Genomic DNA, 15943 nt, shown 5'->3' with positions numbered 1-15943 from the left:
CACTTGCTCTCGCTGCTGCTGCTTTTGCTGCTGCTCGTACTCTCGCTGCTGCTGCTTGTGCTGTTGCTGTTGTTGCTGCTGTTGCTGCTACTCTCTAAGCTGCTGCAGACGCTGCTGCTGCATGCTCCCGATAAGCTGCATCTTTTGAAGGTGCTGCTGCTGTTGCTGCTGCTTATCCTGCTGCTGCTCCTGAACCGGGCTGTAGGGTTAATGCGCTGCTTGTGCTGCTGCTGCTGCAGCTTCGAGCGACGGAGCAGCAGCTGCAGCAGCTAACTGCAGACCGCGACGCGCAGCAGCAGCACGCTGCCCTCCTGCAGAAAGAGCTGCAATCATTAAAATCCAGTATGCCTTCCTGCTGCTGCTGCTGCTGCTGCTGTGGGTGCTGCTGCTGCTGCGGCTGCTGTGGGTGCTGTTGTTGCGTGTATTGCTGCAGCGGCTCCTGAATTGAAGCAGCAGCAATAGCTTCTACAACTGCTGTTGCTCGTGCTGCTGCTGATGCTGCTGGTGTACTTGCTGCTGCTGCTGCTGTTGGTTCTACTGCGCTTGTTGTTGCCGCTGTTGCACTTGTTGCTGCTGCTGCTAATGCTACTGCACTTGCTGCTGCTGCTGCTGCACTTGCTGCTGCAGCTGTATCTTCGCTTGAGGTGGAGCTGCGTCGCGCAGAAGACAAGAGAGACCTGCAGCAGAAGCAGCAGCAGCGGCTGCAGCAGGAAGTGAAGGAAGCAGCACAGGAGCTCTCGCGACTGCAGCAGCAGAAAGAAGATTATATGGATCAGATCGTACACAGCCCTAACAAGGTCTGCTGCTGCTGCTGCTGCTACTTCTGCTGCTGCACCTGCTGCTGCTGCTGCATCTCCTGCTGCAAGTCCTGCTGCTGCTGCTGTACATGCTGCTGCTGCTTCCGTACTTACTGCTGCTGCTGCTGCTGCTGCTGCATGCGTCGCTGTTCGTGCGTCTGTTGCTTTCACTTGCTGCTGCATTCTCCCCTTCTGCTGCTGCTGCTGCTGCTTGTCTGATTGTACAGCTGAAGCAGAAGAGGCTGGAGCTGCAGCAGGAGCAGCAGCATCAAGATGCGCGGCTGTCTGATCTCAGCAAGCAGCGACAGCAGCAGCAGCTGCTGCAGCAGCAAGTTGAGAGAGCTTTAAAGAAGGCTCTGAAAGCAGAGACAATCCTCACAAAGCACAAGGACGGCGTTTTGGGGGTCTGTAAACCCTAAACCCTAAACCCTAAACCCTAACGGGATACGCCTGCTATCCACTGCGGCCCTGCGCACGCTGATCACGCTTTAGGGTTTAGGGTTTAGGGTTTAGGGTTTGTTTGTTTTGTATACAGCCATATGTTGCTATTAGACAGGAGCTTCGTGCAAGCGAGAAGACGCAGAAGGAGTTGCAGCAGCGGCGGCAGCAGCTGCAGCAGCAGTTGCAGCAGCAGCAGCAGGAGTATCAGCAGCAGCAGCAGCAGCTGCTGCGAGAGGAGGAGCAGTGGAGTACTCAGATAAAAGAATTAAACAGCCGTGTGCAGCAAGCAAAAGAAGAAGCAAAGCACTTCTGGGGCAGCTTACCCTCACAGCAGGTGCTGCTGCTGCTGCTGCTGCTGCTGCTGCAACGAGTGCTGTTGCTCCTGCATCGAGTGCTGCTCTTACTGCTGCAACTTTTGCTGCTTCTGGAGCTGCTGCTGCAGCTGCTGTATCTAGTGCTGCTGCTGCACTTGCTGCTGCTGCTACAACTGCTGCTGCTGCTGCCGTTGCTTTTGCTGCATTGCTTTGTGTGCTGCTGCTTGAGGTGTGCAGGAAGCTATCAAGCTGCTGCAGCAGCAGCTGCAGCAGCTTCAGGCCTCGATACACCGGAAGCGAGAGACACACGCTGAGTTGCTGCAAGCAGCGCAGCAAACAGAGCAGCAAATTAATAATCTCTTCCGCTCGTACCTGGCCCAGCTGGAGACCTGCAGGTAGGGTTTAGGGTTTAGGGTTTAGGGTTTAGGGTTTAGGATTTGGGTTTACAGGGTTTAGGCCTTACATGATATAGAGGGTCTAGGGTTTAGGGCTTTGAGTGTTTAGGGTTTAGGGTTTGGAGGGTTTAGGGTTTAGAGGGTTTGGGGTTTAGAGAGTTTAGAGTTTAGAAGGTTTAGGGTTTAGGGTTTAGGGTTAAGGGGGCTTAAGGATTAGTGCATACAGGGTTTATAGGGTGGGCCTCAGGGTCTCCAGGTGGCAGTCTAGGGTTTAGGGTTTAGGGTTTAGGGTTTAGGGTTTGGTGGTTTTGCTGCTGCAGAGCGTCTCTCCCTCGGCCTGCGAGTTTGCTGCAAAGTCTGCCCAACACAGAGAACAGACCCCCACTAACACTGCAGCAGCAGCAGCAGCAGCAGCAGCAGCAGCAGCAGCAGCAGCAGCAGCAGCAGCAGAAGTGGCAGCAGCAGCAGCAGCAGCAGCAGCAGCAGCAGCAGTATGTAGAGGAAGAACAGCTCAGCAGCAGAGTCTAACCAAACCACCGCACAAAACCCTTCCATTGCGGGGCCCACAACTAGACCCTAGGGTTTAGGGTTTAGGGTTTAGGGTTTATACCCTACTAGCACAATCGCGGAGCGGTTGCCGCTGCTGCTGCTGCTACAGATTCTGCTGCAGCAGCTGCTGCAGCAGCAGCTGCTGCTGCAGCGCGAGGGGCCCCCTGGGGGCCCCCAAGTGGGGGCCCTGAGCGTAGGGGTTTAATTTAATAAGCTGAGGACGTACGCCTGTGAAGGTTTTGTTTGTCTTTGTTTGTCTGTGGTTTTGTTGTGCTTCTCTGTCTCCTTTCTTCTAACCCTCTATTTAAACAGCTGTCTCTTTTTAGCTTTATATATATATATATATACATAGAGATATATAGATATATAGATACAGATATGCATATAAACATATATATATATATATATATATTCATTTAGGTGTGTCTTCGCTACTAAGAGAAAGGGTTTAGGGTTTAGGGTTTATCTCTCTATAAACCCTAAACCCTTCTGGGTTATTATAAAGCCCTAAACCCCAAACCCTTTCTGCTTGTCTTCTTAAAACCCTAAACTCTAAACCCTTCCTGCTTGTCTTCTTAAAACCCTAAACCCTTCCTGCTTGTCTTCTTAAAACCCTAAACCCTAAACCCTTCCTGCTTGTCTTCTTAAAACCCTAAACCCTTCTTCTGTCTTCGTTCAAAACCACAAGCTAAACCCTAAACCCTTTCTCTGTTTGCTTCCGACCCTAAACCCTTCCAAACCCTTGACCCCGAGCTAAACCCTAAACCCTAAACCCTTCCTTTTTGTGTTTGCACAACTTTGCTTTTCTTCTCTTTTTGTTCGCTTAAACAAATCTGCAACTGGCAGCGAAGCAGAGTATCCCAGCTAGCTGCATTGCTAGCTAGCTAACCAACTGCTTGCATGGCTAGCTAGCTGCTTAGATAGCTAGCTAGCTACTTGCGTCGCTAGCTAGCTGCTTAGATAGCTAGCTAGCTAGCTACTTGCGTCGCTAGCTAGCTGCTTATATAACCAGCTAGCTAGCTACTTGCGTCGCTAGCTAGCTGCTTAGATCGCTAGCTAGCTAGCTAGCCACTTGCATCGCTAGCTAGCTGCTTAGATAGCTAGCTAGCTAGCTAACGAGCTACTTGCGTCGCTAGCTAGCTGCTTAGATAGATAGCTAGCTCGCTAGCTACTTGCATCGCTAGCTATCTGCTTAGATAGCTAGCTAGCTAGCTAGCTACTTGCATCGCTAGCTAGCTGCTTAGATAGATAGATAGCTAGCCAGCCAGCTAGCTACTTGCATGGCTAGCTAGCCGCTTAGCTAGCTGCTTAGCTAGCTGCTTAGCTAGCTAGCCAGCTAGCTGTCTGGCTAGCTAGGCATCTGCTTGGTTAGCTGGCTAGCTAGGTAGCTAGCCAGTCGGCAAGCAGACTCGCTGAGCTGCGAGCACTTCCTTTGGTTTGCCGCTCCTCACGGCCTTAACAACTGCGCAGCTAGCTAGCTAGCTAGCTAGCTGATGCAGCGCCTAAATACGCTGCCCAGGGGTTACGATGAGGCGGCTGCAGCGTCAGGGGCCCTGGGCTCCTTCTGTCTCTCGAGTTCGAGACAGCTTGTCTTTGTTTATTTATTTATTTATTTATTTATTTGTATATTGCCTTTGCTGCTGCTCTCTGCTGGGCCCCTTGTGCTGCTGCAGCAGCATCAACAGAGGAGACACAGCACGAGAGACAGCAGAGAGCAAGGAGACGCCAGCGCTGCTGCTGCTGCTGCTACTGCTACTGCTGCTGCTGCTGCTGCTGCTGCTGCTGCTGTCTCCATTATTATTGTTGCTTTTATTGTTTGGTTTGCATGCAGTATCTCTCTTTGTTTTTCTTCACCTCAGCTTTCTGCTTATCTTCAGAGTGCTTCGCTTCGGTATCAGAGCCTCAATGTCTTCTTCCTCCTCCTGCAAACAAACCCTAAACCCTAAACCCTAAACCCTAAACCCTAAACCCTAAACCCTTAACAGCCCCACCACAGCCCCAAACACGAAACCCTACACCCCAAGCATCAGACCCTAAACCCAAAACCGTAAACATCAGCAATAGTAACAGGAAAATAAACAGCAGCAACAGCAGCAGCAAATCAACAGTAGCAGCAACAGGAGCAAACGCAGCAGCAGCAACACAAAGGGCAGCAGCAGCAGCACCATCAACAGCATCAGCAGCCGAACCAGCAGCAACAGCAGCAACGGCAGCAGCAGCAGCAACGACAACAGCAGCAATAGCAGCAGCAGCAACAGCAGCAGCAGCAGCAGCAGACCTCTGATTCGCTGGGCTCTTCCCTTAGGCCAAGTTCGCCGCGAAGCCACAAACCCCAAGAAGACACCTGCAATAAATAAATAAATAAATATATAAATAAATATATAAATATATAAATAAATAAATAAATAAATTTATAAATAAACAAATAAATAAATAAATATATATATATATATTATATTTGCATATTTATACTTAGATATATATATTTAGATTGATACGCAATAATAATATTAATGAGGAGCTGCAGTATTATATTACAATTATAATTTTCTAATACAAATGCATGCATGCATGCATACACCCCACTGCATGCATGCATGCATACACCCCACTGCATGCATGCATGCATACACCCCATGCATGCATGCATGCACTCAATGTCTCGCAACCCTTTAGCCCTCAACGAGACAGCTGAGAGCCCTAAAACTGCGAGCTGCAGCAGCAGCAGCAGCTACAGCAGCAGTAGCTGCTGCTGCTGCTGCTGCTGCTGCAGAGGCTTGCTCGATATTCGCGGGGTGTATGTACACCGGAGCCACACGAAGGCAACGCGTAAACTGCTTTCTACAGCTCCGCCCGCGCATCAAACCCTAAACCCTCTAAACCCTAAACCCTAAACCCTCTAAACCCTAAACCCTAAACCCTAAACCCTAAACCCTCAGTACCTGGAACATCACAGCAGTGCGCCCTGGCGTGTCATCATTCACATCCTCCAACCACTGCACAATAACAAACACCCAAACCCTAAACCCTAAACCCTCAAAACCCTAAACCCTTAAAACCCTAATAAACCCTCTAAACCCTAAACCCTAAACCTAAATTATCTCAAAAAAAAAAGGAAAGTGATCAGCGTCAAGACAAACAAACCTCCACCAGCCTAAACCCTAAACCCTAAACCCTAACCCTCCAACCCTAACAAACCCCAAACCCTAAACCCTAAACCCTAAACCCTAAACCCTACTTACAGCAACGAACTCATCTTGAAGAAGAATATTTTCTAAGAGGAGCCAATCAAAGAGAGCCTCCGCTAATGCACTCGCAGGCGATAGACGGGGACAGCCGATCTCTAAATAAATATAAAAGGAGACAGATAAAGAGATAAAAGTTTAATTAATTATTTTGTTTATTTATATTTAAATATGCGTTTAATTATATATTCGTCAATATATTTATTATTTATTTATTTATTTATTAGGACGAGACGGGGGCAGCCAATCTCTATAAATAAATAAATTAAAAGGAGACAGATAGAGAGGCAAACGCCTATTTATTTATTTATTATTTATTTATTTATGTTTATTTGTTTATATATTTATTAATACAGGAATATAGACAGAAACAAATAACAATAAAGAGACAGCAAAGAGATAATAAACAGATAATAAAAAGATAATAAAGAGACAATAAAGAGACAATGAAGAGACAGTGAAGAGACAATGAAGAGACAGTGAAGAGACAGTAGAAAGCAAAGAAACAAAGAGAGAGCAAAGAAGATTAAAAGAGAGACAGAGACCGCACAGCTGCGTCTCTTTACAATCTCTATATCATACACCCTGCATGCAGCTGCTGCGATGGCAGCTAGGGTTTAGGGTTTAGGGTTTACCGTTGATGAGTCTGGCTGTCTGTCTTAGCAGCAGCGCCGCTGCCCCTGGAGAGTCTTTATATTCATTTCTTGCTTTCTTCATGAGCTGCTGCACAATAGAGACAAGGGGTTTGCATTTGCTGCGCAAGTACTCGCTGCTGTTGCTGCTGTCGCTGCTGCTGCTGCTGCTGCTGCCTGCTGCAGCAAGCCCTGTCCTTGCAGCTAAAGCAACGCAGCAAAGAGGGAAGGCAAGAGAACCCTCGTCAGCAGCAGGAACCAGAGACAGCAAAGCAGCTGTCTCCTCACTGGAGAGAGAGTCTCCTTGCTGCTGCTTATCAAGGTGCTGCTGCAGCTTCTGCACGAGCTGCTGCAGCGCCTCCGGGTTGCTGCAGCGGAAGGCGTGCTGCATGCGCAGCAGGTGCTGCTCTTGCTGCTGTCGCTTCTGCTCCAGCTGCTGTCGGCGTGCTGCTGCTAGCTCCTGCTGCTGCTTCTTCTGTGCTGCTTCTGCTGCTGCTGCTGCTTCACGCGCTGCTGCTGCAGAACTCAACAGAGAGCTTACTGCACTGCTGCTGCTGCTGCCTTGCTGCTGCTGCCCTCTTCCTGCTGCAGCACCTCCCTCACCACCGCGGCGGCAGGGAGGCACGTACCTGCTGCTGCTGCCAGCAGCAGCACCAGCAGCACCTGGTGTTGTTGCTGCTGCTCCTGCTGCTGCACCTGATCCCCTTAGAGACGACAGCTTTATAGGCTGAAGCACAACGGGCTCTTCTCTCAACGGTGGCTTTGCTGCTGCAGCACCACCAGCAGCAGCTGCTGCTGCTGCTGCTGGTTCTGCTGCAGTTTGTCTCTTCCATCTAGGGACGAACTTTCCCTCAGAGTCTGCAGCAGCAGCTGCTGCAGACTCCGAAGACGCAGCAGGTGAAGCTGCTGCAGCATCTCGAGAGTTGCTGCTACCCTCCCCAGACGATAACTCGCTGCTGGGTGTTGTTGAAGCTGCCTGCTGCTGCTGCTGCTGCTGCTGCTCCTGCTGCACCTGCTCACTTGCTGCTGCTTCTTCTGCATCAGGATTCGTTTGAGGGGATGTGCTGCAGCTCTTCTGTTCTTGTGTCTCTTCTGCTGCAGCTGGAGGCGTCGCTGCGGGTGTTGCTGCTGCTGGTGCTGCAGGCTCTGCTGCTGGTGCTGGTGCTGCAGGCTCTGCTGCTGGTGCTTCAGCAGGTTCTGCTGCAGCAGTCTCTGCTGCTGGTGCAGCTGCTGCTGCTGCAGCATCTCGGCGAGGCTGCAGCTGCAGCTCTCCAGAGACAACAGCAGCAAACACCTCCCTAAACCCTCTTGATCTTTCTTTATCTGCAGCAGCAAAAAGAACCGCAAAACAAAACAAAACAGATATATAAATGAAGAAGAAGCATATTTAACCCCTCTACTGTCTCTGTCTCTGTCTCTGTCTTTATGCCTCTCCTTCTTCTGCTGCTGCTGCTCTGCTGCTCTCTCTCTACTTTGCTTTTTATATTTATGTCTGTCTTTGTTTGTTCGGTGGATATATCTGCTGCTTATTTATCTCTCTCTTTGTTTCTTATCTAAACCCTAAACCCTAAACCCTAAACCCTAAACCCTAAACCCCTAAGACGTACCCTCTTCAGGTTTCTGCTGCTGATTCCTGATACCGCTACGAATACCGGAGAAAGATATATCATCTGCTGCATTGCTGCTGCTGCTGCTGCTGCCGTTTGGCCTCCTAGGGCCCCCCTTGCGTGCAGCTGTGAAGTCTACTGCATCATCAGCTTGCTGCTGCATGCCCCCTCTTCTAAAGCTGCTGCTGCTGCTGCTGCTGCTGCTGTCTCTAAGCAGGCCGCTCCTTGCAAGAGAGAAATCTGCTTCTTCAACCTGTGGGCTTTTCTTTCCTGCTGCTGTTGCTGCACCAGCACCAGCAGCAGCAGCAGCAGCAGGGGGTCTCCTTCGCACCATAGAAAAGTCTGCTTCCTCTTCTTCTTTACGGGGGGCCCCAGGGGCCCCAGGGGCCCCTTGGGGGCCCCCAGGGGGCCCCCCTCCACCCCTTCTAATATTTGCAAATGATATTTCTTCTTCTGCTGGAGCCGAAGCACAGAACTTTGCACCGCGGGCGCCTTTGAAGCTGACCTCAGGCTCTTCTTTCTGAAGATAAATAAATAAATAAATTAATTTAATTTATTTATTTATTTTATTTATTTATTTATTTAATTCGCAAAAATTCAGCAACAAAAAGACGACAAAACGATGCCAGCAGCAGGAAAAACGCAAGAGCTCCTGCAGCAGCAGCAGCAGCAGCAGCAGCAGCAGGAAAACAAGTAGCAGCAGCAAAAAGAGACAAACAGCAGCAGCTGCTGCTGCAGCAGGAGACAAGCAGCTGCAGCAAAAGGAGACAGGCAGCAGCAACAAAAGGAGACAAACAGCAGCAGCAGAAAAAAGAGAAAAGCAGCAGCAGCAGAGAAAGGAGACAAACAGCAGCAGATGCGCGAAAAGGAGACAAACAGCAGCAGCAGCAGCAAAAGGAGACAAACTGCAGCAGCAGCAGCAGCAGCAGCAAAAGGAGACATGCGGCAGTAGAACAGACCTTGGGGGGCCGCACGTCGCGCCTCCAGTCTCCGTCGCTGTCTCCTTCTGCGTCTCTATCAGCCCACCGCCCCGAGTTGCCTGGTGTACACACACCCCAAACCCTAAACCCTAAACCCTAAACCCTAAACCCTAAACCCTAAACCCTAGGTTAGGAACCTCGAACCGAAACCCTAAACTCTAGCAACACAGCGCTCTCCAGAAACTTACGCACGCCCTAAACCCTAAACCCTAGAACCCTAAACCCTAAACACTAAACCTTAAAACCCTAAACCCTAAACGCTAAACCCCAAAACCCTAAACCCTAAACCCTAAACACTAAACTGCGACATAGAGGGAGTATGCAAAGGACGTGGTAACGGCGGCAAAAAAAACAAACAAAAGAACAAACACAGAAACCCTAAACCCTAAACCCTAAACCCTAAACCATAAACCCTAAACCCTAAACCCTAAACCCGCAAATCGACATACCCTCTCTGTCGAATCTGCTCCATTTCTTCTCCTTCTCCTCTTCCCTCTCATCCGAGGGCCTGAGAACGTCACACGCAGAACCCTAAACCCTAAACCCTAAACCCTAAACCCTCTCCTTCCCCTTCTGTTTGCTGCGACCTTCTCAGCCTATCTCCTTCATTCATTCGATATACACAATAAGCCCTGAGGGGCCCTGGGGCCCCCCAGGGGGCCCCCAACGGGGGCCCCCAGCAGCCACACTCTTCAGTTGGGGGGGCCCCCATAGTACCCCGGGCAAAGGGGGCCCCCCGGGGGCCCCTGGGGCCCCTTGGGGGCCCCCAAGGGTACCTGGGGGGCCCCAGGAGTACCTGGGGGCCCCCCTTGAATGCTACTTTCTGTGTTATGGGGGCCCCCCATTAGGTAAGAGATGGGGCCCCCTAGGGGCCCCTTCAAGGTGAAGTGAATAAGAAAGAGATGAGAGGGGCCCTCAAGAGAAAGGTATATAATAGAAGAGAGAGAAGGAGACAGTGTGGTGCTGCTGGTGTTGCTGCTGCTGCTGCTGCTACAACGCCCCGCAAGAGAGACTGGGGGCCCTAAAGGGTTTGTTGGGGCCCCCATAAGGAGTTCAAAGCTCTCTGCTGTGTTTGCTGCTAGAGACAGCACATATAAATAATAGTATAGCTTTATACTCACCGAGGGGCATCCGGAAGAATGTTACCTGTTTGATATTCGCGCTGCAGGTCCCGCAGGTTTACCCGAGTGCCCTTGCTTTTAGGCGCCATGGTTGGGGTTTAGGGTTTAGGGTTTAGGGTTTAGGGTTTGGGGTTGAGGGTTTAGGGTTCCAAGGCAACAGGAGGCAGACAACGCTCAGCAATATACGAAGAAGAAGCCCTGTTCTCTCTTGCTGCTGCTACAAATGCGCCTGCAGCTGTTGCCGCCATCGCCGCAGCAGCAACCAGGACAGCTGCAGCCGCAGCAGCAGCAGCAGCAGCAGCAGCAGCAGCAGCAGGCACAGTCGCAGCACTGCTGCAGCGCTGTCTGTAAGGTTCTTCTTGAATATCCCTGTATATTTTCTTGTCATTTATAATTAAAAAGAATAATAATGATGATAAAGACAGCAAACAAATGCAATAGGGGCTCTTCTTATGCACGTAGCTGCTGGCTGCTGCTGTAGGGAGCGCCTGTGGCTGTAGGCCCGCAGGGGTTTGTTTCTTCGGTTTGTTTTATTTATTTAGTCAAATTAAATATCTTTCATTGTTTTAATACATTATAATTATTATATTTACAGTATATTTAATCTATTTAGCCAGAGGTTTCCCTGCAAACAATCACCCCCTAGTAGCACCGCCTAGCAGCACCCACACACTGAGCTGCACGTACACCCCAAGTGGCTGAGGCTTGCAGGTATTATTTGCCTTCAGAGTAGATTAAAGATAAGAATATAAGGAGCTCAGCGAGACAGAGACAAAGCCATCAACTGCGTGGGGGCCCTGGTGGGTTGTGTACGTAGCTGAAGAGCCCCTATAATGTCTTAGCTCGCTAGGGTTTGCTGTCCTTTAAGGAGCTCCCCTAAACCCTAAAATCAAAGGGGAATAGTATTTAATAGCAATAGATATCTTCCTCTGTCTTTCCTCAATGTTGTGGGTACAGCGGAAGATGAAGAGGGGCCCTAAGTTACGCTACCAGCACATTAATTACTATCTTCAATTATGCTGCAAGACGCCTTCTCTTCTAAGGGCAGGCAGAGCTCGTTTATTTGAATATTTTATAAACCTAAAGAAATTACTTTAAGAAAAATATAGAAAAGAAAGTTAGAGTACTTGAATATGTTTATTCAAGTTAGCAACTTTCTATTGAATTGCTTGAGCTGCGATACCCCCAAAGAGTTGAAGCAAAACAAAACCCTAAAAGGCTGCTGCTGCTGTTAGTTTTGCTGCTGAGGCCCTCTGCCTGTCTCCATGTGGCTTGGGGATAGTGGCACAAACGCCTGGGGCTGCTGCGCATGCTTTGCTGCAGCTGCTGCTGCAATGCAACTCAGCTTGCGAATATACCCAAACCCCGTTGCTGTATGCACTGACACTGTAGACAGTTGATAAGCACCTGGATCGAGACGAAGGACTGCATGCAAACAGAGATCCGCGCACCAACTTTAGGCATGCAGAATCATGCAGCTTCTGCATGCATGCTGTAGAAGCTGCAGCAAGGTGTACTACCACCCATCATATGCTGCTTCCTCTATGCACCGGCCTCAGACCCCTGTGCGTCTGCAGAGTTGGGGAGGAAGCCAGTTGCTTTTTTTTGAGATATTCTATGCATTTTCACTCCGCTGCAGATTATTAAATATATCTGCTAGCACTTAGAGCACTCTATACACTCGGGAAATAATCTATGCTAATGATCGATGCAAAGTTAAGCAGCAAGCGCAACCCCCGCAGCTGGATAATCTTATGCCTATTACTGACAAGGCGTGGATGCGCTCTCTAGAGAAAGATAGCTTCTAAGGATATCCTTCCTAAAATACTTTTTAAGCATTCACGCTTTCTTTTTCTTCATCTTGAAGAGAGGAGGCTGACTAGGGTCTGCATTCTGACGGGGCAGCGAAAAACAGCTGGTGCAGTGCCGCCTTAAAAAAGGGGTATTATCCTTGTTTGACCTCCTCCACCACAAGTTTTATGCTAAAATCATTTATGAATAAGGCCTCCGTAGTTGTCTACTGTCTACATATGATGAGCGGTGAGATGGAGGGGCAGCGAAGGGGTCCTTTGCACTGGAGGAGGCATGCTCTAATCCTCGAAATACACAGGAAGAACAAAAGGTGCTATTAACATCTCCGGTTTCTTAGCAGAGGAGACACTTAAATGGTGGCAGTGTACAGGCAAGGTTGCCTCTTCCCCGCAGCGAATCTGGTGTATGTACTGCTGCCCCCAAGCGATGCAATGCGGGTTTGGAGGAGTTCTTCGCATAATAGGGAATACTTGAACAAATAATTGGAAGTTATAGGTGTAAAGATACAGCGAAGAGTATCATCCCTTTGTGAACAACAGGGGATTGATTTAGAGACGCTCTCTCCACGGAGCATAGCAAGGCTATATATCCCTTTGAGAGGCAGCATGCAACTGGCAGGTAGGTGGTTGGCTGGGAAGCGGAGAGGGAACTAGAGAATGAAAGCATTGCTCAATGTTTGTTTGGTGATGTGGAGAAGTACTTGTGTGCATCCAAGAGACAAAAAGCCTCGAGCAAACTCCTTAGGTAAGGAGGGGAAACAACTAGGCTGGGGGCGACTCATAGCAACAGCAAAACGAGAACTGGTGAACTTTTAGGGATAATGTGGGGCCCAATGCATTAAAATATAGTATTTAATGAATAAGGATGTCTGCTTTTATTCAAGTAATGCAGACACAATCCTAGGCAAGTCGTAGGTGTATGCCATTGGAGGGTACTCAGGCGCTCGCCAGCATCCACTACTGAATTCTGCGTAACTAAGCAATAAATACGTGCATCTCTCAGCGCACCCAACACCGTTCACGTCCTTTATTACAAAGACAAAAAGAGTGAGGAGACACAAAAGGAGTGCAGAGTTGCTGAGGGAAACGACGGAGTATGGCATGCACCCCAGCACGAAGACAGCAGTTCAAGGGGACCCAACAAAATAAAACCACCTAAAACAGCAGACAAAGCTGCACTAGCCGGGAGAGCTCTCAGATACACTTAACAAAAAAAAAACGCCTCCAGTGCGTACACTGAAGTCTCCCCCATGAAACAGACTCCCTGCGCAAACCCAAGCTTTTCTTCAGCGACGTAGGCTTCCCCCGCAATATAAGAAAAGGGCGACAAGCGGCAAGCAAACAAACTGCTAAAAGAGGCAAAGTTCAACTGTTAAGTAGAGCGGTTGAATACCCGGAGAAGAACAAATATAGGGTGGTGGCGCATCTTTACCGAATACAGGCCTTTAAGCACAGCCAAGGCGAATTAAAAGTTTACAATAATCTCGATCGACAAACTGCTTTACTACCTGCATGACTCAGCAGCCTGTCTATTATTCACCTTCACGGGCTTGTTTAAACATTCTCCAACACGTTCTCAAGACCAGCACAAGACTGCACTTCGCAGAGACAGTCAAAAGCTAGAGTACTTCTGCATGCGCATTGGGCTCGTCGTGGTGCGGCGAGAGGTTGACAACAACGTTTAGGGCCTATTTATTGATGGGGAGAAAATGGTCTTGTTTGCATGCATTGCATGCGTCTGTTCAGCTGGGATCTTCAGCGGTACTTAACAGTACCTGAGGCATGTGCTGCAACTTGTGCGTACGAAGCTGCAGCTCGTTAAGGCATACAAGCGTTTGCTTTTTTGATGCTTTTGAGGCCAACAGCTAGCTTCTCAGGGTCTCATGTGTCTGCAATCCTTCGCCCGTTGCTCCCATTCTTGTCAAGTCTACGCCTACATACAGCCGAACGTCTTGCAAATCACCCACCGCCTCTGGCACGCAGCTGCATGCTCCTTTATGCAGCTTGCAGCAGCTTCGTAAGCGGATGAAGAAATCACAGAAAAAAGAAGAAAAACTCTACCTCAAGCGGCGCTTGAGAACTATTTTAACCCACGAGACATGGCTATGTAGGAGATCTTCATTACTTTGAGTTGATGTATTTGCTGCTCATTCTCGGGTAAATGCGTTGGCCTGCAGCGTCAATTTACTACCAGCATGGAGGTGTAAGCATGCTGTTTAATTTCGGTTTGCTAAGAGGATTCAAAAAGTCATTCAAATCTCCTCGCACTCTCCTCACAGAACAGGTACAGCGCCAGTACGGGAAGGAGCAGCCGGTGGAGACTGAGGGCTTCGACGCAAGACTAGCGGGGCCCAGATGCTGTATAGAATGAAATTACTGCGTTAGATAGAGAGGGAGTTGACTGTCCGGAGTTGCATCTGAGGGCCGCTTGTGCAACGCACGCACTCATACCTCTACTCCGCAGGGATATAAAGTGTCTTTACGCCTCCCTCAGTTATGCGGTGGGAAGTGCACCAATAATCACAATGAGGGGGAAGGTTGGACTGCAAACAACTTTTCTGATTGCGCTGGCCCTCAAATAGGTTCTGTGGTCTTTCTTATAATTTAATTACTCTTATCGATAATCCATCGACACCCAAGCAACAAAACACCGCTGACCCGCATACGTGACGTTATATAGAGCTGACGAAGTAGGGTTTAGGGTTTAGGGTTTGAGCGGTGTATCTTCCTTGGGAATTAGTCGACAAATTGAGTGAGGGACTCGAGAAGAGGATAACCACCGGCACAAATAAAAAGAAGCTGTCTTCAACACGTCGAAGAAGAGCTCATAAAGCACAGAAGAAAGGGGATAAAGGAGCAGAGATAAGAAAGGAGACGTTAATGCACAAAGACGAAGCCAAGCGCCGCATGTTGTGTCTCCGCTGCCTGAGCAAAGAAGACAACTGACCCCTGTCTCCTTTATTTGCAAAGAAGGCCTCGTGTCCTTCAGTCTCCCTACTCTCTTTGTGTTTAGATGAAAGCCTTTCAAGTCTTTAATGCAGGTTCAAGCCCTCTAACACGTGCTACACAAAAACAAAGAAAAGTAGACAAGATAGTTTCTGCATGAGGTGCCTGTACACCCTAGATATGCTGCAGAAGGTCTCGTGGTGAGGACCGGAGGAGCCTTATATTGATTTTGGAGACAGAAGAGAAGCAAACGGTTTTCAGGTATCTCCTCTGTCTCCTTTCTCTTTTCTTGCGTCCCTTTGTCTCCTTTTGTCTTCTTTCAGTCTCTTGCACACTGCAGCACGGACTCTACAAATAGAGACAGGAGACAGCCCTATTGCTGCTCTCTTGGGGCTGAAGCTGCTCCCGTCCTTCCTTTTATCGACTACACTCAAAGAAATAATTCGTAATGTACTAACTGCGGCGGGAGCCCCGAACAGAGCAACATACAGCTGCTTTTTTATAAGAGCTAGAAGGAGACAGCGCTTGGGTCTCAACAGGGTGTTGGGTGATGATGACACTGTCTCCTTCTTCTGCATGCGAATGAACAGTAAGTAAATTTGCTGCATCTGTACCCTTTGTACTTGCTTCAGAAGCCTTGCTGATGGTTTAATGCATGCTTTTGCTGCTGATTTGCAATGAAGTCAATATAAACTAAACCACCAGGGCTTAAGGGTAAGCTACTGGGGCTAGATATATTAGGGTTTAGGGTTTCGGCTCTAGGGTTTCAAGATTCGGATGTAGAAATTATTACTAAAGATCATGGGTTCAGGGTTTAGGGTTTAGGGTTTAGGGTTTAGGGTTTAGTTCTGTGTGCGTCGCCGCAGGGTCACCTGTCGGAGGCGGCTGAGAAGCGGGTCTGTCTTCTGTTTTTCTTTGTTTTTCTACTTATTGATGTTTGTTTAATAAATAAAATAAAAAGATTAATAAAATAAATATTCTTTTTGCAATGTTTTCGAGCGGATTGATCTCCTTTGCTGCTGCCGTGCTGCTGCTGCGCTGACGCCTGCAGTGCTTGCTGCTCCTGCTGCGCCCACAGAGCTCTCTAAAGAAAGGTATTTGTGTT

At 48.8% G+C, this 15943-nt stretch overlaps 2 protein-coding genes across 2 annotated transcripts; one reads left to right on the top strand and one right to left on the bottom strand.

The window, feature by feature from the left end:
• Positions 1-239: 239 nt before the first annotated feature.
• On the top strand, positions 240-2475 carry EAH_00038640 (hypothetical protein; the record flags this gene model as incomplete). Its single annotated transcript, XM_013391958.1, has 6 exons — positions 240-342; positions 628-797; positions 1025-1201; positions 1333-1572; positions 1790-1947; positions 2268-2475. Coding segments are annotated over 6 exons (1056 nt in total), but the record flags the coding sequence as incomplete, so codon positions are not given.
• Positions 2476-4346: 1871 nt separating this feature from the next.
• On the bottom strand, positions 4347-10006 carry EAH_00038630 (hypothetical protein, conserved; the record flags this gene model as incomplete). The annotated part of the gene is made up of 9 exons (XM_013391957.1): positions 4347-4418; positions 4775-4840; positions 5439-5492; positions 5739-5839; positions 6377-7696; positions 7981-8500; positions 8940-9019; positions 9410-9468; positions 9678-10006. The coding sequence occupies 9 exons, from the start codon at positions 10004-10006 to the stop codon at positions 4347-4349; spliced, it is 2601 nt and encodes an 866-aa protein (XP_013247411.1).
• Positions 10007-15943: the final 5937 nt, after the last annotated feature.

Source organism: Eimeria acervulina, genomic scaffold (assembly GCF_000499425.1).
Source record: "Eimeria acervulina Houghton genomic scaffold, Eah_scaff441, whole genome shotgun sequence".
NCBI classification, from domain to species: domain Eukaryota; phylum Apicomplexa; class Conoidasida; order Eucoccidiorida; family Eimeriidae; genus Eimeria; species Eimeria acervulina.
The sequence above is the reverse complement of the archived record's forward strand: the minus strand, read 5'-3'. Positions and strand labels throughout refer to the sequence as shown.